Source organism: Tauraco erythrolophus, chromosome 16 (genome assembly GCF_009769465.1).
Source record: "Tauraco erythrolophus isolate bTauEry1 chromosome 16, bTauEry1.pri, whole genome shotgun sequence".
In the NCBI taxonomy this organism is placed as follows: Eukaryota; Metazoa; Chordata; class Aves; order Musophagiformes; family Musophagidae; genus Tauraco; species Tauraco erythrolophus.
The window spans coordinates 6,952,915-6,978,170 of NC_141480.1; the positions used below are offsets into that span (position 1 = coordinate 6,952,915).

At 42.5% G+C, this 25,256-nt stretch overlaps 1 protein-coding gene across 3 annotated transcripts; it reads left to right on the forward strand.

Annotated features, from left to right (window-relative positions):
* The first annotated feature begins 1,736 nt into the window (after nucleotides 1-1,736).
* G3BP1 (G3BP stress granule assembly factor 1) lies at nucleotides 1,737-25,256 on the forward strand. 3 transcript variants are annotated; one of them, XM_086621599.1, is made up of 12 exons: nucleotides 1,737-1,824; nucleotides 15,084-15,197; nucleotides 16,519-16,600; nucleotides 16,969-17,142; nucleotides 17,966-18,056; nucleotides 18,556-18,649; nucleotides 19,032-19,236; nucleotides 20,032-20,133; nucleotides 20,756-20,867; nucleotides 21,293-21,418; nucleotides 21,506-21,636; nucleotides 24,185-25,256. In XM_086621599.1, exons 2-12 carry the CDS (start codon nucleotides 15,103-15,105, stop codon nucleotides 24,389-24,391), a joined length of 1,419 nt encoding a protein of 472 aa, XP_086477725.1. In that variant the 5' UTR covers nucleotides 1,737-1,824; nucleotides 15,084-15,102; the 3' UTR covers nucleotides 24,392-25,256. The 3 variants fall into 3 exon arrangements, with proteins under 3 accessions (XP_086477725.1, XP_086477724.1, XP_009981988.2); XM_086621598.1 differs by lacking the exon at nucleotides 1,737-1,824 and adding an exon at nucleotides 2,636-2,846; XM_009983686.2 differs by lacking the exon at nucleotides 1,737-1,824 and adding an exon at nucleotides 2,636-2,846 and having other exon boundaries at nucleotides 21,527-21,636.

Genomic DNA, 25,256 nt, shown 5'->3' on the forward strand with positions numbered 1-25,256 from the left:
AGCTGCGTCCTGGGATGTTGGTTGGCCTTGGCAAACCCTTCCCATCACACCAAGTTGATGAGTTTACTGAACAGGCTGAGACCCTGCCAGGAAGACTGAGCCATAGATGATGCAAATACCTTTCCTAGCGAGCTTCTGTTGCACAGGGGCGTGAGGCCATTTGTTTTAATGTGCATAGGACCCTGTTGTTGTGCTGACCTTTTTGTAAAAGAGGAACTACCTGTCCCCCTCTTGCTCAGAGGAAGGATGCCTGGGGTCCCCCTGGCAGAGTTTATTTTGGATGACTGTTGTGCTGGGTCACTGGTCTCATGTTGAACTTTGCAAAAGTCTGCGCTACTGATTTATGAGCTGGCAGATTGCAGTGAGGCTTAGTCTATAAATAGCTGGGGGGTGTGGGGGGAAGGATATTAATGCCGAGTGTGGCCTCCTGCCAGCCCACTGACTGTATCTCTAGCTGCAAGGCACAGCACCGAGGGTTTTGGGCACTGTTTAGGGATACGGTGGTGGGGAGGAAGTCACTTTTATAGGGTGAAATATATCTCTGACTGCTTCATGTCACAGATACATTTGGGATAGGATGTGACATAAACAAATGGAAAGCTGTGGCCTTCTGGGAGCTGGCTGGCTCAGGCCAAATGTCTGCTTCCTTTCCTTCCGGCTCTCCTCGTGCTCCCTGGACCAGCGTCTGCTGGTGAGGAAGGATCTGTGAACTTCAAGGCCTTTCTCCTCCTTTCCAGGACTACTGGAGTCTTGCAAGGTGGGTTAGAAAACGTCCTTGCTTGGCTTGGCTTGTCTTTCGTCTGGGGCAGATGATCCATCTGTCTGCCTTGCTTGGAAGTTGTGAAGGAAAAGCAGCTGCCTGAGTCTCCCGACTCTGCCTGGGGCCTCCCGGGGCCCGGCATGGGAAGCCAGCCCATGCTTCTCCAGCCTGCGATGACCAGTGCCTTCCATGAGCCGCTGGGCCTGTTTCTGGTGGAGGCGGCCTCGGCTGCAGTGCCGCACGGGAGCCCTTCGGTGTGGAAAGAGGCCGGGTGAGCACATTTGGTGCACAGGAGGCTGTGCCAGGCTGGAGGAGGTGCCGCCATCAAAGGGGCAGCCCGCGGCCTCTTCGCTGTCACGGGAGCAGCAGGGCCTCGGCCCACAGCATCGCGACCCGCCAGCCCTCGCCGCCGCCATGTTGGGCGCGGTCCCCTTCCCGCCAGCAGGGGGTGGTGCTGGGCACGGAACGCCCCCCCCCTCGTGGCGGGCTGCCTGTCCCTTTAAGAGCGCTGGAGGTCGCCTGTCCGTCAGGGCCCGCCGCGCTCTCCCATTGGCCGCCGCGCTTGCGCCGCACCGAGGCGGCCGCCCCGATCTATAACGGGGTTTACCAGCACCTTCTGAAGGGCGCGGGTGTGCGGCTCAACCATACTATGGCGTCAGGCCTGCCCCGCCCTTCGCTCTTGGTAGCGCGGGTAGCGTCGTCCTATTGGCTAAAGGGGGAATCTACCCGGTCTCGTCCCACCCCGACAGCGAGAATGCCCACGCCCATTGGTTCTACTAGGTGTCGGTCACCCTCACTGCCCCCGCGGAGCTAGGCCGCATGGTTGGTAGTTGAACTGCCTCTCAACGATCTGCCCACCTTTTTTTCCCGCTGCGGGCCAATTAACATCCGAGTTGAAGGGGCCGCCGTTCTCTGATTGGCAGAGCTGCCTCCCGCTGGGGTAGGCTGCGCGCCGGATATATGTAGCCGGCGGCAGAGCACGCCGTTGCGTGAGGTGCTTCTCGTCCGTCGGGCAGGCCTGTGCTGAAGCGACGCCTCCCGCTCCCGTCCCGCTCCGCCCGCAGGTGAGGGAGCAGGGCCCGTGGCCGCAGGGGAGCGGGCGGGAGCCGCCGGCGGGGTCACGTCCCGCTGGGAACGGGCGCGGGCTGCACGCACCGGGCCTGGCCCAAGGCGCCCGGTCCCCTCCCGCCTCGCGTAGGCCGCGGTCCGCCGGGGGAGGGCGGCTGCCGGTGCGCCCCCGCGTTCTCGGCGCCGTTGCGGGTCCCGGTGTCCCGCTCCGGCGCGCGAGGCCCGCCCGGTCCCGGCGGCGCTTTGTGGCGAGCGCCCTCCTCCCCGGCCCCGTGGCCGGGCTGTCGCAGCCCCCCGCGGGCTCTGGAGCGGGGCCCGCGGGCGGGAGGAACCTCCTGGTCCAGCGGCGCCCTCGGAGACTTCCGAGGCGGGAGCAGAGCGCAGCGGCGCGCCGCTCGGCCAGCGGTTGCTTAGAAAGGAGCGTTACTTGCGGGGGGAGAGGGAGGTGGGGCGGGGGATCGGCCGTTCGCGGACCTTCATTGTGCGAGCCGAGGTGCGGAGCTGCGAGCTTTGTTCTCCGCCTTACAGACCGCAGTGGTTTTCCATTCTCTGTTTTTTTGTTGTTGCTGTTTTTTTTCTTTTGTTTGTTTGGTTTTTTTTGAGGAGGGGGGAGGTTAAGTACGAGACGGCCCAGAGCCTGGCGTGTAGCTGAGGTAGCCCCTGTCTATAGATAGTTGTAGCCGTGGATTGAGGGCGTAATACCGGGTGCTTACGTAGTGAGGTCGTGCGTACCGGTGTATCAGATCGGAGGTATCGCCCTTCCTCTAACTTTATAGGTGAAGGAAGTCGTAATTCGAGCAGAAGGAGAGTGTGTATCTCACCCTGATTTACCGCATGACCTTGGTTGAGTCCGAGATTAAGCCAAGATTTAATGCGAAGTAGTGCTTGTGGGAAGACTTTCCAGCCTCTTGTAAGGCCCTAGATGTACTTACTGGAGGAAAACCAGAGAAAAGGCTTCCGTGCATCTTTCAGACTTTAGTCTCCATCAGGGCTTACCTGGTGACCTCTTGATGTTAAGGTTTGCATGCACGCAGTAAGTGTTCTTTACAAAGAAAATGATTCTTTTTGTTTTCACAGTTGGTTGAAAGCAGCGTTTGCAGCAAGCCGCCATGTTTCCAGTGTGTGCTATTTTTGTCTAGCCTGTGCTCTCACAGCCAGGAGTGACAGCTTTAGGAAATGCGGACACTGTTATCAAGCCCTGAAAGCTAATGCTTCCAGGTGCTGTAGATGAAACGTGGGGGGTGTGTGTCAGATTGTTTTTAGCTCACGACTTTTTAGATTGGTGTTGTAAAGCAAACAGAGTGCAGAAGTTGACAGGCAAAAACTGGATTTCAGACCTTTTCCGAAATCTTCCCTTTGACCAAGTTTTCACTTTTTTAATTTCCTCTCTGTAAAGTAAGCCTAATGATTTTGCGGAAAAGATAGTTCTGTGATACTTCCCGTGATGCTGGTGGTAGCATGCTCACATCCTGTGAGCTGAACTCACCTTTTCCCGGGGTGTTTCAGCCAGTTTACTTAACGTGGTGAGTCTAGCTTTAAAAAAACAAACAAAAAAAGCTTAGTGGATGGAACACAAAGCTAAACTGAAGGCTAGCTGTACCTATTTATGTGTTTAAGGTCTTATAGCCTAATAGTCACAGAGCATCTTTATGATGATCTCCCAACTTTTTTGGTAGCATCACATGTTCCAGGGACTAGTTTACCTGAAAGGCAGTGTTAAAACATGCTAGAAAGTGTAATTGCACAAAATGTGTTAGAAGCAAATCAACATTGAACCTTTGCAAATGTGTATCATGTTTTTAAGTGTAAATCTTCTTTTAAAAGTCTTTTTAAAAGAATATTGTTTGCATCAGATGCTAAATAGTGGTTTCCGGTTCTTGACTTGTGTGAATTAGGCAACTACCTTTTTTTTTTGCTAGGTTGTATTTTAAGTGTGAACTCCTTAAGTTGAAGGCTAGAAATTTTAAGTAAAGTTAAGGTACAACACCTGGTGGACAAGATTTCCTTTGTGTATGTGGGTCAAGTGTAAGCATCAGGATCTGCTGTAGGGATTGTTTGCATTTGCAGTCTAAGAAACAATAAAAATGTGCAAGGCTTGTTTGTGCTGTGATTGACTAGTGCTCTACTGCTTGTTTTGCAGCTGGTGCAATGGCATCAATAGAGTTCAGCACAACTTATGGTACTTTTTAAGTTCAAACATCTGAATTTTAAATATGAAATCTTTATGCACCTGACAAAACAGCAAGCTCTGTTGGTTCAGAAAGCTAGTGTTTTCTTTTTCGCCTTGCAAATTGTAAGGTGAGCTGACACAGGAACACTTTTAATAAAAGTATGATAAAGCAAAGATGATGTTACTCTAAGTACATACTGATATTTCTGTTCATAACAGTAGTACCTGTTGAGAGAGCACTCATAAGGTTAGCATAAATGGCCTGTTTGATTTGGAAAACATTTTAATTGATTATTCTAGTTATTAATATTAAACCTGGGCCTTTTTGCCCAACTAAGTAATGTGATGAATGGAGAATCAAAGGAGGAGATGAAAGTAGAGTAGGGCTTTAGCAAGGTGCTGCTAGTTGTTTTGCTGGCAGTAGTCTGCTGTGCTTGAAACAAACTGAACATGAAAGTGATAGTTTTGTCTACAAGACTGGATAGCTTTTTACATGTGCCTATATAAAAATCTCCAGAGTTGAAGTAATTATTAACTTTTTGCTGAAGCTGCTAATAAACTTGGTAATCCACAGCTACCTCCTTGAGTAATTGAAAACAAAAAATAAATTTAAGTATGATTTTCAACTACTCTAAAACGTTGCAGGCAGTGACTATTATGCTGATCTGAGGTCTTAGTTTTGCTGTATTAAGTCTGGGCCTCTTCCAGAAAGACTTAGCTGGTGGAGTACTGCTTTTAGAGCTTGAAAACTCTGAGCTGTCAGTTACATACCAATAATCTGTTACAAACCTGACTCATTGCTGAGGCAAATGTGAAATACTGTGTTTGAAATGCTGGTGTCCATCTTCCATTTTCTTCTGCGTTGCCCCGTACTGTTTTCTCATTTCACTTGTGACTGCTGTTAGGCTGACTTTCTGTTTTGTTTTCAAGTGACTAACAATGTAACAGTGCCAGGATGGATCAGTCTTCAGTGCTAGGATCCAGTCTATACATGAAGGTTAAGAGTCTTCTGTGGCTAAAATGGGTAGAGGGGGAAGAGGTGATTTTTCTTTACAAGTATCTGTTGTTTGGCGTGCAGAAAATATTTTCTTAAATCTTAATCCTGGTGATTGTAATCCAAGTGGGAGTGAGCTTGAATTTCATTGTAATGTCTGTGTAGCTGGATGTTCTAATCTGCCTCTTCTGACTGCTTATGAGTAACTTTTGCTTTTTACTTTAAGAAGTTGCAGTGGAGCCAAATGGAAAAATTGCAGACCCAAGAGAAGAAGACTGGACCTGCTGCCAACTCCATCGAGTTGTTGGAGCAGCTCTTGGATGTCAAACAAAACCTGTTTTAATGGCAAAGTTGTAGGGTCTAAGTAGCTACTTTATCATGAAGCAGTTTGGAGAGCTGTGTAGGCATGAAGCTGACTTATTTTTCATTAAAAAATTTGAGTAAACAAACCATTCAGACTAGCACTATTCTACTACCCTTTAGGATGAAATTTGCATGGTTAAAATGTAATTTTACAGAAAAACATTACTTCTAATTTTAGGGTAATGAGGTTGGAATAGATCTAGTTAGAAATGAAAGTCCTTCACCCAAGTGTAGGGGAGAGCCTTTCCTTTTTAGGAGATTCTGATTTAGGATTGTTAAAAAAAAATATGAATATTTCTGTTAATTCTTAAGACTTGGAGTTTTGAGAGAACTCAAGATTTTCAAGAGGAGTTAGTTTTGGACTTCTGTCAAATCACAAGGGCCAGTTTCTTTCTGTAATGCTAAATGCAGCATAGCTATCTCTTTCTGATGGTATGAAGCATTACTAGTTAGGCTCAGGGCAAATCATCTTAGCTTAGTTTTACAGCAGGTCCCTCTACAGCAGCCTTGCTTACTACTTTTTCAGTGGGAAGATTATTTCCCATTTTTTCTCTATCAAACTGAAGCAGGATATGAGCAGCTCCCAGAACTGTTGCAGTATAAAAAGGAGAGGGAATGAGGCATGTTCTGCTCATTTTGGAGCTGTTTAGCTGACATACCTGGTTACAGCTTCTCAGGGATTGAGAACTGTACTTGAGGAAATGCGGAAAGGAGTTCAAAGCAATTAGTGCATATACAGGCTATTGTGACTGTCTTGGGGGCAGCTCTTATTGGAGGATGGTCAAATTGTCTATATGTGCTTTCAAAATAAAAATAGACTGACCTGTATGGCGAGACCTATGGCAGGTGAAGTTGTCTCATGAAAAATCCCCAGAGAGTGATTTAGCTTCAAGTTGTGCTTCTGAGACTGTGTGCAAGTTGGGTTTTAATGGCAGAGTCCTGCCATGGAAGGAGTTTAGCAAAATAGCTGCAGTCTGGAGCTCTCTTCTTGCCTTTTGGGCATCTAGAAGTACCAGCGATTGAGATGGCTAATTTGGTGCTTCAGTATTTATTTTTTTGTTTTAGGCAATAAAGCTTAAGTAATAGGAACTTAAATTTGTATCTGTAGTTCTAGAGCTTCCACCTTGCATGCTCCTCTCTCTTTTGTGTAGGAAACTTCTGGTGACTTCTTGAGGGATGCGAAGCCGTATTTGAGACATTTGATAATAGAGGACAAAAATTTCACTTACCCTATCATAAATCTATAGTGTACATTACTGAAACAAAAGTGAGTAATAAACTGCATGTGAAATTTGGTGCACTCATCTCGTTGTAACATAAAAAAGAACTTACACATCCATCTTCTATGTTGGAGTATTTTTCTCCAGTGACACAGCATAGCAGAAATATAAAAAAAAAATGCTAAATACCTCAGCTGCAGTCTAAAGGGGAACTCCAGACACTTGGCTACTGAAAGGTGGCCCTTGCTGGGTCATGGGCATAGGGCAGCTGTTAAAAACATTAACTTACAATAAAGTCTGTTTCTTGCTGCTAATTCTAAGCGAGGACTCAAATGCTTGTGCTGCTTCTGCAGAAATACTATCTTCCCTTTCTTTGTATCTCTAGTCTTTGTGTTGCTGAGTAGAAGTGCTGATTGTGTGATACAAAGTAGAAAATTGGAAGCCAATTGAGATGGGTTAAAAAAGGAAGAAAGTAAAAACCAAAAAAACCCCAAACCCACACCAAAATAGACCCAGCACTCAGGGAAGGCAAAGTGTTTTGAGAGGAGAATCCAAGAAAAAGATGAGAAACCCTTGAGATATCACTTACCTTTAATACAAAATTTTTAAGATTTTTCTAGGCTAGATTCTCTTTTTTTTTTCCCCCCTCCTGTTTTAAACAGGATCTAATTTACCGTTTGTCCTTGGACAGTAGGTGGTCCTTTATGCTTCTAACTACAGGAATCGTATCCAGTATCATTTTCCTTCCCCAGATGAACATTCCTTACTGTACAGGTATAGATGCTGGTCTCAACTAGCTTGATTTACACTTTAGGTAGTTGTCTTTGTATTTTGTTTCTCTGCTTTTGAGCTTAATACTCTAGAAATGATGTTTTTCTGAAATGGTCACTGTTCTTTTAGATTCTGAATCACAGCGGTCGAAATCTTCAGTTTGTCTCTCTTGCTTGGCAGAGCTGAACAATGCAAGAAGCACTGAATTTTATCTGCAACCTGGCAGACTTGGTTATATCCATCAACTTGTGGGTCGCACTTAGGTTTGTTAGCGAAAACACAGGCTGACTTCTAGAATGACAGCTCTCCTGCAGCAATTTGTGGTTTGTTTATTTGTATTCCTGTAGTGTTTAAAGGGCTGTGCCTTGCTGCTGAGTAAGGCTTGCCATCTGCCACTGGCAAGCAGAGGGGCTTTTCAGTACTAGCATGGGCAGTGCTGAATGTAATTCTGAATTATTTTTTAATTTTGTAATGAAAACGTTTTCCTTGTGCTTAAATTTGGATTGATTGCTTGGAAACTTTGATTAGAAAATAGTTAACCCTCTAATTTAATTTGTTATCCGTATGTTGGTGTAATGTCTAGCTTTTCTATAGTGTTCCTCATCAGTACATCTCAAAGAGCTTCAGAAAGGTGTTCAGGTATTGCTCTGCTTTTCTGCAGCATCAGGATAATTAAGTGCAGAGAAAGCTGTTTGCTCAAGCATACGGCATTCCAGTTGCTGCATGTTTTTTTTTTTAAGAATCCAGTTCCTTGTAACACCTCCAGTGCTCTGTGAACTTGGGCGCTGCCTGTCTTTGTAGGTTGTGTGGTTGTCATGCAGTAGGTGCTAGTTGCTGTAGTGAATGGAGAAACAGCTGTGTTAAGTTTGAAGATCCAAATCCATATTTTATTAGGTGTTGGTTTTGAAGATTATTAGTAAAGACTCTGTCTGCATGATATGTCCAGCACTTCACGCTGCTCCGAGCTCGGTTTGGGAGTGCCTGCTTCTGGAAGTTCTTAGTGAGTATGTGTATCTGATGGACTATCTTAATGTTTCCGGGAGATACCAGTAAGAGTTGAATGCTGGTAACCTCACAACTTGTTCCAATTTGATCTGCGAATATTTCATTATTCATTGGGTAAGTTATCCCATCACTTAGCTTTCAGGCTCTGGCTTCGAAGTATCTTGCCTCCTGTGAAATATTGCTACCTTTTAAGTTAACGTCTTTCAGGCAGAATACTTTCACTCTGAATCTGTCAAAATAAAAAAAAAACACCCACAACAAACTGACCTGGTGACAGGCAGGCAACTGTCTGTAATGGCTTGTGTGTAAAATACAGGCTGTGTTGCTGTGACACTGTTCCCTGTGACATTTTCTACTTCTGCAGCCATTGAGAGGCAAGTAAGGAGATGCCTTTTTTTTTTTTAAAGAACATTAGTGTTTTGAGACTTGGGTTGCCCACTTATTTGAGGTGCTTTTCAGCACTTCATAATTTAGGCTTGGGGTCAACTGGATTGTTGTGGGTTTTTTGTTCCCCTCAGATAGTTAAGGCTGTATTAAACAAGGAGTATCTCTCATCTCGGTGTGTCTGGTATCCTGTAGTGTTTTACACATGCGTTTACTTGAAAAGGTTTACACTAATTTTCCTGCTGGAGAGCAAGCTGGTGTAACAATATAAATCCCCTGTTGAGATGGGCACTGGAATTTGCCTAATGGTGCAAGTTTAGCTTGTTTGTGTTTCGTTATTCATGGTATCATAGTTCACACAGGTACCAGCTTCTCTTTTTTTTTGCTTAGTCAGCAGTACTAGCAGATGCTAGTAGTGTAAAATGTGTGGAGAGTTGGAATTAACTGGAATTGTTTTGCTTTTGTTATTTAACTTTTAATTTGTCATGGCTGTTGGAGGCATATTAGGAACCTTCTTCAAGATTTTGTTTGTACTGACTATTTTTTCTTGTCCAAAGCAGCAGTACTAACTGCTTCAAGTGCTGGTTGTTCCATATATATATATAGATAAATAGTTTGTGGCTTTGTACATGCTTACCTGTTGCTAAGCAACTTGGAGAAATCCCAAATGACATGTAATTACGCAATCCTATTAACTATTGACCAGACCTTTAATGCCCAGCAAAATTGCTGTTTGCCAGCTTTGTAGTGTGATGTGCTTAGATACAGACATCTTTTCCATGTGAGCTTCTCTGGGTGTTTCTTAAGCTTCCAAAAAGCCTTTTTATTTAAGGAATTAATTGATATAAAAATGAAGGAGTAGAGTTGCATGGAAAGTTTGACATTGTCATTTAGAGGGGAAAAATATCTTCATTGGGGTAACATGTCAGTCTTACTTTGAGTTGCTTTTGTATAGTTAGAGGTAAAGTTGTAGAAATGAAAGATCTGAATTATATTTTATAGAAGGTGATTAGGTTGTGGGAAGCAGTGTAACAGCTCTATCAGAAAATCTTAGTTACATCTATAATTAAAAGGATGGAGGGGCAACATGACTGTTTGGGTACTCTGTGAACTATGGATTTGTAGAGATGGGCATGAATGTAGTATCAAATGAGTCACGTGATAGCACACAAATAGCCAAAAGAGTTTGAACTGCTCTAGGCTGTTCCCTGTATCTGTTTGTTTGAATCAAACAGAACTATAATGTGTTGTAGTAACTTTGAATTTTTTTGAGACTGTTTCTTGTATCGAAATGCAAGACAAAAATAAGGATGAGAAGGTGGCATCAGTTACATCAGGCTAAGTGGGTTCTGCAGCCACTGGTTGTCCTGAGAGCCTGAGCAATGTATAATGTACATTAGAGATCTTAGTTGTGTAGGAAGTCTAGTAGAAGGAAGATTCAGACTAAACTCCTTGTCTGATTTTAAAAAAAGGAGTTGAGCAATGGTTAGTTCACTTTCACTGTGTAGCAGTTTGGTGAGAAAATACTAACCAATGCTAGCCATTAAGTGTTTGTGTCTATTATTTTTCTGAACACTAATATACTAATAGGTTTTGTGGACCTAAATCTAAATTTACTCATACAGAATTGACATAAATGGCTCTAATTTACATAACTGTACTTTAGAAATTTGGTGCCTAGCATTGATTTTCTGCCAAGTAGAAGCATTGTAACAGATGGTGGAATTTTCCACCGGCCAGGTGATAACCACTGTAAAGGAGCTGTTTGTCTTCTTGTAAATCTCTTGGCTGAAGGAAAGGAGACTCTGTTATGTTGCAGAATTGTTCTACTATATCTGTTATGATTTGGATTATCCAATTTGTTTTACATATGGAGTAATATGAATGCATGTTTATGAATTAATCTTAAGTCATCTGATTTTCAGCTTTTCCTGTCAATTTTCACCCTTTCATCATCTCAGTTGACACGAAAATGTGTGGATAAGCTTCTATCGGGAGTAACACCGTGACAGTTCAAGTGTTTGGTACTGTTATGCTCTGTGTGGTAGAAATGCAGTATAAAAATTTGCAGTTATTCTTAGGTCAAGAAATAGTGGAGTAATGAATTGCTCGTGAGTGGTAGGCAGCAAATATTTTCTGGAGGTACTTGGCTTCTGTCATCCAGGTTGTGCTGGCTGGAGAACAAGAGCAGATGGCAACTGGCAGTGTAACAGCAGGTGCAGCAGGAGTAAAAACAGATTGTTGTCCTCTGATTAGGTCACGTAAAGGTTTTTCCCATTTCTTTTCAGATCGGCTTAATGAGAACTGGGTGCTCTGCTATTCCTCTTTCCATGTTAAGAGTTAGTTCTGATGAATTTTTCACCCTTAGCAGTACGGAAGTCCTTTGATTTATTTCTTTAGCCTGTAAATGTGGCAGACATAATCAGCACAAGCCACTTTATTTTCAATATGTCTTCGGTACAGCATTGAAACAGCTCTGAATAGCATTGAGGATGATGTGCTAGTGGATTAATACAGGTGAGGACTCTCTCAGTGAAGAAGAGAAATCTGAAAGAACTTTTGGTGCATGAGCTGTTGAGATTTGGGTGCTGCAGGTAATGCTTACCATGATGTGAGGAGGTCAAACTTTGTACATTCATATTCTAGAAGCAATTGAAAATAATTCTCAAAAGACTCTGATTGTTCTACTTGGCAGAATTGAGTAGAAAACCTACCTATTGACATCTGTGGGAATGTCTGAATTCCAGACAAAACTAATCTTTGTAAAGAAATTAAATGCAGCCCCTGCCCCCCAAAAAAATACAAACAGGAAGAGTGAACAAGTGACAACTGTATGCTTTTATATAGAACTCTTGTCATACTCAGTGATTGTGGGGGATGTGGTAGGATTGGTTTTCTAATTGTAAGCTCACAGCACAGAGACAAGGTTTTTTTAACAGTTGTGGAGCAGTTAAGTCTTGTGTTTTCAGTTAGGCCAAGTGGATCTAAAAGTGAAGGTCTTGTCTGTCCGCCGTTTCTACTCCTGCTGCTTTAGGATCGTCCTGCCCCGTGTAAAGGTAGAGCTTCACAAGTGCTTGACAGAGAACAAAGCTAAATGAGGAAATCAGCAGTGGTACCCACAACTTAGCCTTACTATACCTGTGATGTTTTTTCTTACCATCTGATAAGATTTTGTGGGGATCTAATTTAGTATGAGCTAGAAGGCAAACAAGTTGGTGTCTTTGAGGTTTTTGTCACTTCAGACTGTGCTTGGTCTTGGATGTCTGTCTAAGGCATTATGCTTGCAATTTGAAGGCTTCTTCAAAACCACAGATAACTGGCAACTTCCTAAAATGAAAGTGATCTGCAGAATCTGAGCAATTCCTGCAGGCCAGACCCAACCATGGAGTATCACTTCCTGCCCAGTTGGCTCTTGAAAATACCTTCAAACAACTGAAAGCTGCTGAGTGTATTGACAAGCCTTTTTAAGTTCTAGGTTGTTCGGTCTTATCTTTTCTGCACGTTATCATGTAAGGAAGATTTCCTTGTATGATGGTGATACACATGCTTCCTACTGAAAGAGCAGGTACTCGTGTATGCATCCTCTGCTGCCTGTCAGATCTTTCTCTCCTGTATTTAAACTTACAAAAAGTGCATTTACAAAAATTGAGTGGGTAGATGTTGCATTTATTTTTAAACTTACAAAGTGAAAGAACTGTGTGTGGGGATTGTGTTAAAAGCAGAGCAAAACACATCAGTGTATACAAAACTACAGCAGTTTTTATTGTCATATTAATAGCATTCTAGTTACCTTCTGTTTTGAACCTTAAACTGCATACCTCCTGGAGCAGGAACTTGTGTGCTGTATCTCCAACTAAGCTGGACACAGTGCATGCTGTTACTGGGAGTTTGGATGTGATCACATCCTCAGATATATGATCTGTATGTTCTGCCAGTATAGTTAAACATTGCCTTGTCTTTTGATTACAGTATGTTGGGTGTTAGACCACTGTTGTGACTTAGCCTGGCTGGCAACTAAATGCCACACAGCTGCTCGCTCACCCTCCCCTACCCCCAAGGATTGGGGAAGAGAATTAAAGGGGAAAAGGGAAAGAAACTTGTGAGTTGAGATAAGATAAATTTTATAATGATAATATGAAATTAAAAAATGATGAAATAATTATCATCATACCTTAATATATTATTATAATATATACGAACAAGTGATGTGCTGTGTAGTTGCTCACCACCTGGTGACCAAAGCCTGTTGTGGCCTGTTTGTCCTGGCTGTGCTTCCCCCAGCCTGTCATGCTCCTGCACACTGGTAAAAACACAGCACGCTGAAAGGTCCTTGATGTCTCAGTACCAGCTAGAAACAGTGCACTATCAGCATTCTTCTAACAAATCCTGTACTAAAACTGAAACACAGAGCTCTTCTAGCTGTCCCAGTCAAAACCAGGACAACCACAGTTTTAAGATAAGGAATTTGTCGGGTTGATTTGGACTTAGCTTTGTCCAAAATATGAGCTTCCATGTCACCTTTTCTGTATGCTCTTATCTTGGGGTTTGAAGCTTCTGTGTTTTGTTCCTGGTACAGCCAGCAATGTGGTTGCAATGTCCTATATATGGTGTGCGTTTGAAACTGTCACTGTAATAACACCAACCTGGTAGGTTACCTCTGTCTTTTGAAGCTACAGTCTGTTGTAAGTTCTTAGCATTTAAAGGACTACTCTAAAATTCAGCAAATGTAATGAAAGTGTCAAACAGATCCTTGGTTGAACTGGAACAAGGCTTAGTACAAGTCTATGGGAGAGGCAGTCTGTCTGTCTTCCTCCCCTGATTTGTTCAGATGATGGTTGTGGGCAACTCTTTACCCAGGATACGGGATGCTGTTATTGGTAGTGAGAAGAGAAAGCTTGTCCTGACATAACTGCCTAGGCAGGAAATTTGCAGACTCCCATCTTGTTTAGTCTGTGCTAGAGGACTACTTAGTTTGACTTTTTTTCAGTTGATGCCGTCACTTCTTGGAGCTATTTATAGTTGTGCAGTCTTAAAGACAAGTGGGTGAGTAAACGATGACTCCTGAATCATTGGTTTTTAGAGGGCTCGAGTTAGTAGTGTATTGGTTTGGATTGACATGACACATCTGAGGTATGTGGATGTTGAATTTGTGTACCTTGTGTTTGGGCAAGCATTGCGTAGGGGAAGGGATTGTGGGTCAATGATGGGGAGAAAGTTCTTTCAGCTGCTGCACGTGGTCTTTTAGTGCCCTTTTGGATAACATCTGCTTGACTCACTGCAGGTAGTGCTTTCGCTACCTCTTTACTGTCAGCACTACAGAGCCTGACTTGTTGCAGGAAAATTAGCTGTCATAAGCAGTCTGTGGTACATCAACAGCAAAACTGTCCACTAAGCTTCTGCTACCTGCTGGTGTAATTGAGTATGAAGCAGAAAATCTACTTTTGTTATCGCTATTAGGTAGCAAGAACATGTTCTGGTATCAGTGTTTTTCCCTCCCAGTCTGAACCAATTTTGTATGAGTTTGGACAGTATGTGTGGATATTTGAAAGCAAGGAAACACAAGACTGCTTTGGTTTTGACTGGCCTGGACTGAAGATAAACATATTGTGTAATCTACCTGCAAAGACTTTATTTTTGTAACTTACAGATCCATGGAAATTAGGTAGAAGGTACCTCAATCGATTTGTCACTGGGCCCAGGTGTGGGCAGTACTGTTTGTTTGGCTGGTCTTCTGGATTTAAGTGAGAGGTGACTTGCTGAGTTTGGTGGAAGCAAGGGAAGCACATCATGTGTCTGTGGCGTAGTAATTTTGATATAATCCGATATTTCTCTACAGCACTTGTCAGTCATAAGCAAGGAGTGCTGTGCTGCTGATAAAAATAGATTGGACTTGTTCTGACCTTTTAAAAATGCCCTTAATACAGTGGCACAGGCTTTGCCTTAGAACATCTGACTTTTAATTCTGATTGTGAAGTCAAGTGGGGTAAGCAGAACTTGGATCGACTGTAAATGTCTTAGCCACTTAGCAAATCCTCTTGAAGAATCATAGTTGCTTGCCACCTGCTTTTTCCTGAGGATGTGTAGGATGATTAAAAGCTGACATGTTATGAGATAATCTCCCTTGCCCGTGCAGCCTCTCCCACTGCTGGTTTGGTACCCAGTGGTCCTCCCTGCCCAGCACCAAAGACTGATGACTCTGGAAGCGTATGGGTTAAACTGCTTACTGTGGTAAAACAGCTCCTGGGTTTTGGTGCCTGCTTTCCGCAGTGATTACGTGTCTTATGCTATCGGTATGTGAACAGCAATGCGAAATACTTGTGGTTTATGGAGCTTTTGGTTTTTCTCTAGTTTTCAGTTGACCAAAGAAATGGTGATGGAGAAGCCAAGTCCCCTGCTGGTCGGGCGGGAATTCGTGAGGCAGTACTATACTCTGCTGAACCAAGCACCTGACTATTTGCACAGGTAAAGCTCTGCTTCACTTCATGATCTGTTTCTGTGTGAATTCCTGAATTTGTGTGTTAAAATTGGTGAATAAGCTTATTACCACATCTTGGCTTGCTGAATTTGGACATTAAAAATCTGATTTACTCAAGACAGACTCTGGGTGTAGTTTGCTTTCAGTTTTGATCAGCTGGGTTAAAATTTTCCTGATTTCCCTGCCCATGGCAGGGGGGTTGGAACGAGATGATCTTTGAGGTCCCTTCCAACCCTAACCATTCTGTGATTCTAAAACACAAATGATAAACATTACAAGAATTCTTTAAATATGTGTGTCGTGGGTGTTACATGTATTCTGAGCAAAAAAAGAAAAAAGTGAATCTAAAGTGTGTTGCTTGCTGCTTCTAGTTGTAATCAATATAAATTAAAGTTGGATCAATGTTATTTAGTTAAACGTTTTTGTAGTTAGTCTTGATACAGTGCCCCCTGAATAGGGGAAAAACACTGAAAATGGTGTGTGCTTGTGTATTGATACATCTCAGTCATGCCAGCAGCTCTTTCTTGAAGGAAATTAGGGAAGTTATGAATGTGCAGCGAACTACAATCTATTATCTAAACAATTTGGCCCTGTTTGATTTGACAGATACCCTATGTTGCTAGAACTAATTTCATTTTTTGAAGATAGGCTTTTTGCTGTGCTTTGAGTAGCTAGACAAAGAATTTCTGAAACCTTCCTTCTTCCAATCTTAGGAACACTTATTCAGAGTATTTCTGCACTTAGGTGGGCAGCTGGCCTCTTCCGTTTGGGCCAGAGGAAAGTTTGCCATGTAATTCAATTCTAGTCTTTTATCTGCTGGCAGAGTGCAATCCCATGGTGTTTATGATGTTTTAGCTTGTAATCCCACAGTTACAAAATGGAAGATTCACCTGCAGTACTTAGTTTACTGTAGGTCAACAAAAAAGTACAATTGCTTCTTGCTCAAGCTTTAAATTAGAACTTGAGAGGAAGCATTTGGCATCCTGGGTGTTGAGGATACTGTGTAGCTTTTGGGACCTTATACAGAAAGGGGAGAAGGGGGTTGGATCATCTATCTCCTGTGAGACTTGGGTTTTGGTTGTTAGTGGCTCTCTGAACACTACATCTTACACAGGAAAACTTTGCATTTTCTCCTTTGTTCAAAAGCCCCTGCCCCCAGATTGCTAACAGGATTATGGAATTCTATGGCTGTATTCCAATAATTCAGACAGAAAACTCACTTGAGAGTATATTATTTGTAGTGCACTCTAATGTCGAGGCTCAGTGTTCGTTAACAAACCTTAGTGTTAAGATATTTCTTTCCAACAGGTTTTATGGAAAGAACTCTTCCTATGTCCATGGTGGCTTGGATTCTAACGGAAAACCAGCTGACGCAGTCTATGGGCAATCTGTAAGCACTTAAAAAAATATCCCTTACTGTTCTTTCCTTGTTTTTTGTCACCTTTGTGGCTGAGAAGAGACACACATCTAGCTGTGATTCATCCACCTTTGTCCAAGTGCTTTCTGTAAAAAAAAAAAGGGGGGGGGGGGGAGAGAAAACTGTCTAACTGTAAACAGAATAGTTAGGCAAGATAATGCTTTGTTTATTAAAGTTCATAACCTAAATTTAACCACACTTAAAGAGCATGCTACCAAGCTTTCTCTCTAGAATTAGGGAATATATTCTGAAACAGCATGTTATGTTTTTGCTTTCTTTGAAAGCTGCTAACTTAGCAGAAATGGCTTGTGCAGTGTAACCTGTATACTGTTCTTCCATAGGATATCCACAAGAAGGTGCTGTCATTAAACTTCAAGGATTGCCACACGAAGATTCGTCACGTGGATGCCCATGCTACTCTCAATGACGGTGTTGTAGTCCAGGTGATGGGAGAGCTCTCCAACAACATGCAGCCCGTGCGCAGATTCATGCAAACGTTTGTTCTTGCACCTGAGGTAAGCTGTACTGAGTGCCAGTGGTGTTACAGTGCTTCTCATGTGTCAGGATTAATGAGGCCTGTCAGGTGCAGTGTTGGAATGTGACGGGTTAGACTGGGAATGTAGTTTGCTACAAAATTCAGCAGTAATATTTTGCAAATTCCTTAGGAAATTTCACTGCTTCTGTGTGGTCGTACATTAACCTTGAATATCATAATTACAGTTGTAAATATCCGAACGTCTGGCTACTAGATGTGTGCAATGCATATTTTTTTCTTATGCATTTTAAAGTTATTTTGTCTGTCATTTTCCCTCCTAGCAACTGCTCCTCTTACTGATAAGAACTAGTAGAAGGAGGAGAATGCTTTGTGTTGTATGAAGACATGGGTTCCAGACTTTTTTGCTGTATGAAGTGCTGACTTAGCATTGGAGGTGGCTTTTTAGATAGACACCTTTTTTGAACAAAACAGTTCCCATAATTGAAAACTAGTTTTAAAAAAAGGATGATTGCAAGAACACTGTATTTTTGTTTGACTTGGAGCTAGGAATAGATACTTTAGACTCCAGAAAGTTCTTGCTCCTGCTTTTTCAGTGTTGTGAGCTATTGGAATTAAAAGCACTAATCCGAATTCTTCCCACTGTTCCATGCATGCTTGACATGCTAGTATGATGCGTTTTTTCCCCCCCTGAATAACACATTTTGTTGAAGGAGGCAAGTTTGGATTGATCTTAATGTGGGAAGGATGACTTACTCAAGCTGTTCCTATTTTCTCATTATTTCAGTTTTTACATTTCTGCAATTGATGTAACTGAATCGATTCTCCCTTCGATTTGCTTCTAGGGTTCTGTTGCAAACAAGTTTTATGTCCACAATGATATCTTTCGCTACCAAGATGAGGTTTTTGGTGACTCTGACACCGAGCCTCCAGAGGGTAAGTAGCAGGAATTTTTGGGTAGTTCTACTGGTGTTTTTTTCTTGGGTCTATATCAACACTTCATTCCCAGACCAGAGGAAATGGTCTTGTTGGAGAAGACAGATCAGCATGAAACTTCCTGCTCTTCTAGGTTTTTCCCTTGTGTGTAGTTTACTTGCACTCCAGCAAGGAGTTGACATGCAGATGATTGTTATTTTTCTGGCATATTCTGTTTCTATAAGAACAACTGTAAGGCTTATTTTAGCAATCAGAGTCAGATTTGTAGCCTGTAAATCTGCTTCTCTGAAGTATTGGGAACATGTTTGACCTTGGTCAACACTGAGTAGCTGAAGTGGTAGCAGAAGTATAAGGAAATGTCTGTTCCGTGTCACATATTGATAGTGGTTCCTGTGTGCTCTTCGGCAGAGACTTTACCTGTGTGTTGTGGAAGATGTTCGTGCTTGAACTGAGTGCTAAAGACGTGTGGTGTATGTTTTCCTTTTCTAAATTCATTTAGAATCAGAAGAGGAAGGGGAGGAACCTGAAGAAAGACAGCAGACACCTGAGGCTGTTCCTGATGATACCGGTGCTTATTATGAGCAGACTGTCAGGTAACAATAACTTGTTAGATGAAGTCAGATGTGCAATACAGACTGCTTGTAGAACAGGTCAAATGAATTTAGTGCTACTCATGATTTTCTTCTTGGACAGTCAGAAGTTTTCTGTTCATTGGACAGCTGAAACCAAAGTGCTGTTAGGCTGAACGCAGAGTCTCTGGATTTTCAGTAGATGTAAAGCTTTTGCTGCTGTATAGTGTAACACTGTGAAACTTGCATCCCTGTGCAATGTGACCTTGTTTAGATGCATTAGCCTTGTTCTTCCTCTCAAATGCAATGTACCTGACTTCTGTATTGGTAATGTTTCTTACCACTCAATAATAACATCATACCACTTCTTTTTCTTGGTGTTTTTTTTTGTGATGCTCTGTAATAGCAATGACATTGAGGAACACCTGGAAGAGACAGCTGCAGAGGCAGAGCCTGAGCCAGAGCCAGAACCTGAACAGGAACCTGAACCAGAGGTGCAGGAAGAAAAATCTGAGCCAGCATTAGAGGAGTCAGCTCCAGAAGAGACTGTGGAAAAGAGTCCTTCTCCAGCTCCTGCTGATCCAGCTCCTGCAGTGCAAGAGGACTCCAGGGTAATGACAGTGGCTGGCTCTTTTCTGTGCTGTGGTAGTTTTGTCAGTGTGTTTGACTCTGCTGTCATTTTGCAGAGCGTTATCCTCTCTGGCAAGAGGAAAAATACCTGAAATTAGGAGTGTTTAAATGCTTTGTATTTCTACCCCCACCACTGCAGCTCAAATTACTCCTCTCATGACCAATTGTCTCCTTCCCATTAGTTCCTATACAGTAACAGGTAGTTGAAATTCTAGCTAGTAACTAGTTGGTTAAAGTGCCAGGAGCTAAGGTGAGGCTTTGTAGATTGGTAGGTATGGGAACTGTGGCAGCAGTGAGAGGCTCAGGTTCGTTGTTTGTAAACAGAGGTTCTGAAATTCTGAACAGACTGCAACTAACATGCTGAATCACGAAAACCAGGTGCAATGCGACTTTGTTTCTACCTGGGAATTTTTGTCACTCTTCAGTGTTGAGGGAGGCAAAAGTGAACAAATGGGTACTCAGGAAAGAATACTTTGGTGAACCTTGATGTAGTACTTGTTCTCAGGCCACTGCTGTGTCCTGTTTCACCGCTATGTAGAACTAGAAATAGGGTGGAAGTGTGACTCCGATATCATCACACTAAGTCTTTTGAATTGAAATGATTTGAAGAAAGTTGTGGGGAAACTTACCAGTGGGTGGACCCAGAATTTCAAGGACAGGTTAAAATTTGTTACTTTCATCCTGTGTCTGTTAGCTATACTATCAGGAGTATATTCCAGAAGGATAAAAGCATCTGGAGTTGAGTTACCATCTGTGTGGTTTTTCTTTTGTTTTAGACATTTTCCTGGGCATCAGTAACCAGTAAGAACCTCCCTCCCAGTGGAGCTGTTCCTGTATCAGGAATACCACCTCACGTTGTGAAAGTACCGGTCTCACAGGTAGGAATCCAGCACCCAGAGAAGTTCGAGTGCCAAACTGGCTGACAGTAAACTGATGTGGGGAAAAACACAGTGAAATCTACTTGCTTATGATCAATTCTCAGAGACTTCAAATTCAATATTTCATGATAGACTTCATGTAAATGTTACTCCTTGGCTTTTGGGTTGAGAAGAAATTTTCTCATGGAGGAAAAACGAGGAATGTTCATGCAAGCACTGGATGTATCTGCCATTAAAATAATTGCAGCCTCTTAACAAAAGAGGCAACTTAGTTCTAAGTGTTTGTTTTCCACCACTCTCTCATGAATGAGGTTTTGTCATGAATGAGTTTAGGTAATACAATCTGTCTATGTAACTGCCACAGCTCTTTGGGCAGACACACTTTACTGTATATAGCTGTGAATGAGGTGACTTTGAAATTCTAACTTAATCAAGGGACATGTTTGCTTTTAGCATATAACCCAACATTAGCTAATGTGTTTTAGTCACAGGTGGAAAGAACTATGATTTTTTTCCTGTATTTTCAAGTTATTTTATCAACGACTTGATAGTGAGCTCTTAAAAGCTGAACCCTACTGCTGCTAGTCTGATTCCTTCTTAACTCCTTTTTGAACTTACACAGCCCCGCCCTGAGGCAAAGCCTGAATCTCAGACCCCACCTCAGAGACCTCAGAGGGATCAGCGAGTGAGGGAGCAACGAACAAGCATCCCACCACAGAGGGGTCCTAGACCAAGTAAGAGAAGCTACAAAGAGTAAACTGTTGTGTTCTGCTACTTGATGGTTTTGGGGAAGCAATATGATGATTAAGGCTTTTAAAATCTCATTAATTTTGTCAGTAAGTGAATGATTTCTACTTCTGTGGCTTTTGTTATTTTAGATGATCTTTGTCTGAATGTCTGGCAACCTTTAGAGCTGAATTTCACTAGCATTCTGTTGGAGTATCTAGGCTTCTGCTGAAGTGTTTGGCTTCAATCAGGTGATAAAAAGCACACAGTTACAAACTTGCTGGTGTAGAATACTTGTCTCTTTTATATGTGAATGGATAAAGAGTTTGAATTCTGATTCTTTTATAAGGTGCTAACTCTTACCATGACTTGTTTGTTTTCATTTGTTGCGGGGACTGTCTCTTCTTAAACAAGCTTTACTTTTCTGTTCAAGTTCGTGAGGGTGAGCAAGGCGATGTGGAAACTAGACGGATTGTGAGATACCCAGACAGTCATCAGCTGTTTGTTGGGAACCTTCCTCATGATGTGGATAAAAGTGAACTGAAAGACTTTTTCCAAAGTAAGTTAGTTGCTTTACTATGCTCTCAGGGTTTGGGGGTTGCAGCCATCAGCGTGGTAAACAGAGCATTCTAATGTATGACCCAAGAACTTGGCTTTTCTCTTGCAGGCTATGGGAATGTTGTTGAACTCCGCATCAACAGTGGTGGAAAGCTCCCCAATTTTGGGTTTGTGGTGTTTGATGATCCTGAACCAGTTCAGAAGATCCTTAGCAACAGGGTAAATAAACTTGTAGTCAGTGGTTTTTGGTCTGTTAATAACAGGCAGTGTTTTTCAAATTACTGTTAAGAAGAAAAGATTATTCTTGATTCCCCTTCTTGGTCCCTTTGCCCTTTCTTGAGCATCTTAAAGTAGATGGGATGTCTTTCCCTCCTATTAACAAGACTTGTGCAGCATTTGTACAGATTGAGTCTTTTGCCATTGAAGTAGCTTGTAACAACTTTGGTGAACATGAATTTATTCATTATAAAGTCTTTTTCCAATGGGAAGTTGCTGAACTCTACACAGGAAGCAGGTAAATAGGGTCAGACTCCCTCTACCTTGCCTTCGTGAAAGCTATGGACAAGTATAATCTTGTTTGTTGAAGAAGTTGAAAGGGAGAAGCTATACTAGTGTGCAGATTGAAAAGAATTTCTGCTAACAAAGGCAGGAGATACCTGCTCAGCTTGTTAGCAGTGACTGCTAAAGCAAAATGTACAGCCTATGACTACACAGTGTGGTAGTAGGCAGTGACCCTGGATGCACCACAACAGCTGTGCAGCATGGTTACTTACAGCCTAGCTTTCTGCCTGACAATGACATCGTTACTTCTGTACTGGACATCAGTATTTCCAGCATATTTCTGTTCTTAAATCAAAAGGTAGCTTGGGTGCAGACTTCTAAGCATTGAGATTTGGTCTGAGTTTGGGATTTCATGTGGTTAGACAGACACCTTTGGCTGTGGGGTGCCAGCAGCACTTGTGGCAATGCTTGATGAGTTAGTGCATGCGAAGCCCAGCTGCCTTAGAAGCTTGCACAGGGAGCTGGTGATTCAAGATCTGAATGCTGATAAAGACTTGCTTCCTTAAGTGCTTTCCTGCTGTTGTGGGCTGAGCAGTTCCAGTGTGGTCTAGGATAAAGACTAAAACAGGTGACTTGAAACCAGTGCTAAAAGTAGGGTGAGTAAATCTGGTTGACTTTGGCCTGAACTGGCATGGGAACAAGTAGTACAGTGACAGTGGGTCCTTCAGCTGGGTGATGCTTTGGTCTGTCCAGCACAGCTGCTGGCTAGAGGAGAGCAGTGTGCTTCATCCTGAGATCGTTTTACTTCTGTAATCAGTTCAGCAGAAGTGGAAGGACAGGAACACCTTCAGCAGAGACTTAAACTTGCATGTTTGAGTTCTTGCTGAAGCAAACTAGAAATGTTCACTCATGAGTTCTCTTGCAGTGGAGCAGAGGTAGCCAAGGGCTGAGTGTCAGATTTCATGTCCATGGAATGCCAAAGGTACACTCAGCTGATGGGTTTGTGGCTTTGTTTACTTGTTCAGCTGTGCCTCTCCATGTAACTGCAGCCAGAGAAGAGTGGATGCTGGCTTCCAAGTTAGACTTTGAACACGTGATAAGCTTGCAAAGTTAGTGCATGCAGAGTACCTTTTTTGCAAGCCCATGTAAATGGTTAAATTGTAATGGATGGGCATCATTTCCTGAACTAAGATTATTATTTTTTAATATGTAGGATCAAGTTCTGTACAGCAGTTTAGCACACCTCCTACCCTTCTTTGAACAGTGCTAGATTCCGTTTGTGGTATTGTTTTGCATATGGGCCCAATACTTGGAGCAAACATCTCTCTTGAAACAGTAGGACTTTCTTCAGGATAAGCTTTGCTATAAATGAGTTTGAAAGGTTTTAGTAGACTGTTAGCCAAAGAAGCTAAACCTGATGTCTGCTGCCTCATGAAATGTGGGAGTTTGCACTGGAGTTGGTAACGAGACTGTAAGGTGATGCTTTGGTCTGTCCAGCACAGCTGCTGGCTAGAGGAGAGCAGTGTGCTTCATCCTGAGATCGTTTTACTTCTGTAATCAGTTCAGCAGAAGTGGAAGGCCAGTCTGTCCATCTGATGAGAAAGCATTGTGTCTGTGCCAATGATGGATCATGTTTTTCATGTTCTTTTTTGTTATGCAACTGCAGGAATAATTTGAAACAAGCAAGTCCTTACTCTTGTAGTTCTTAGGTTCTTACAGACTTCAACTTTTCGTCCACAATGACATTTGCAGGATGTTGCAGTCCTGCTCCTCTCTGTTCTTGCTTCAGTCAGGTTTTTCCAATCAAGTGTCCACGTATTGCTGCAATTCTGAAAAATGGAGCTTGACCTAAGTGAAAGCCTTCACTAGCCTGTACAGCAAGGTGGCAAGAGGATCTGACATCCTTCATGCCATAAGAAAAATCAGTCAGGACTCTGCATGATGCAGACTCTGAGTTGCCACACAGTAATAATGGAAGTAGCTTACTCTTAATAGTTCAGTTCCTTTTCTAAAAGCTGTTGGAATGCTCAGTGCTAAGCCTGAGATTGTTTTTCAAGTGTCACACTTTCACACCTTTTTATATCTTCTCCAGTAAAGCACAAGACTAGATGCATAGTTTGACTATTGCTGTTTACTAGTAACCTATCATAAAATATTTTAATTTGCTTTGATGGAGAGGAGGATAGGAGACAAGGTTGCAGAAATCTGCTTGACATTGAGGAGTTACTGGTGAGTCATTAAAGTACCTTTTCTGCTTTTCTTGCAGCCCATCATGTTCAGGGGAGAGGTGCGCCTGAATGTGGAGGAGAAGAAAACACGAGCTGCCAGGGAGGGTGACCGCAGAGATAACAGACCACGTGGACCTGGAGGCACTCGTGGGGGGCTGGGAGGTGGGATTCGAGGGCCTCCGCGTGGAGGAATGTCCCAGAAGCCAGGATTTGGAGCTGGAAGGGGGATCGGGCAACGCCAGTGAATGAATGCATCACGGATGTTGACATGGTGGCGCAAACCCTTTTTCCTGCAGATTTGTGAATTTCAGCCTTGGGTATCTTGGAATGTGGCCCTAGCCTGTTATAGACTGCTACGTTCGATACTATTTTGGCCCCTTTTTGTTTGTGTTGGTTTTGTGATTTTTTTTCTAGTCCTTGTCCCAGATTCCAGCTTTGTGGAACAACGTTTTAGGAAAAGTGAATTTTAAAAAGAACAGAACTGCATTTTCTTGTTCACCTCAAACTTACGGACTGATTTTTTTGGTACCAGTGGTCTTTCCTAAAGGAATGTCTCTTTATTTTTTTCTTTTTTTTCTCCCCTGCTTTCTTCAGAATTTGGGTGCATTTCAGTCAGTGGAATAATATTTCACGTGCATGCGTTCAAGAGCCTGTAGGAAAACATAGTACTTGGCAAGTATTTCAAGGGCAAAAAAACGAAACTATTGATTTATTCTTTGAGGGTCATATGAACATCCTCTGGTCTGGAGATATTGCCACTTGAAAAATTGACATTCACCTTTCTCTTTGTGGCGCTGTAAAAGTGGAATAATGGGTATCCATAGAAACCTTTTTCTTTTGATACATGATCACGGAAAGGAATTTGAACTACTGTTTTACCACTTTAAAATTTTGGATTGTGGGATAGGTTTTAAATGTCTAGAACTTGACTCTTAAAACACTTTTCCTGAACTTGTGAAATTTTTTATTGAAATAGGGAGTTTTTTTCATGTTTAGTTTGTATTTGTATAAAAAAAAGCAAAATTGTTGTGCCTTCTATTTATCTCTCATTCCAGTCTTGGCAAATTGTTTAAAAAAAAAAATAAAAAAGGTCTAGATTTGCTTTATCAA

What these genes read in the sequence shown, in the direction of transcription:
- G3BP1 (XM_086621598.1), top strand. An exon ending in TGACACCGAGCCTCCAGAGG is followed by an intron (nt 18,057 to 18,555) that starts GTAAGTAGCAGG and finishes AAATTCATTTAG; the next exon opens with AATCAGAAGAGGAAGGGGAG. An exon ending in CAGTGCAAGAGGACTCCAGG is followed by an intron (nt 19,237 to 20,031) that starts GTAATGACAGTG and finishes CTTTTGTTTTAG; the next exon opens with ACATTTTCCTGGGCATCAGT.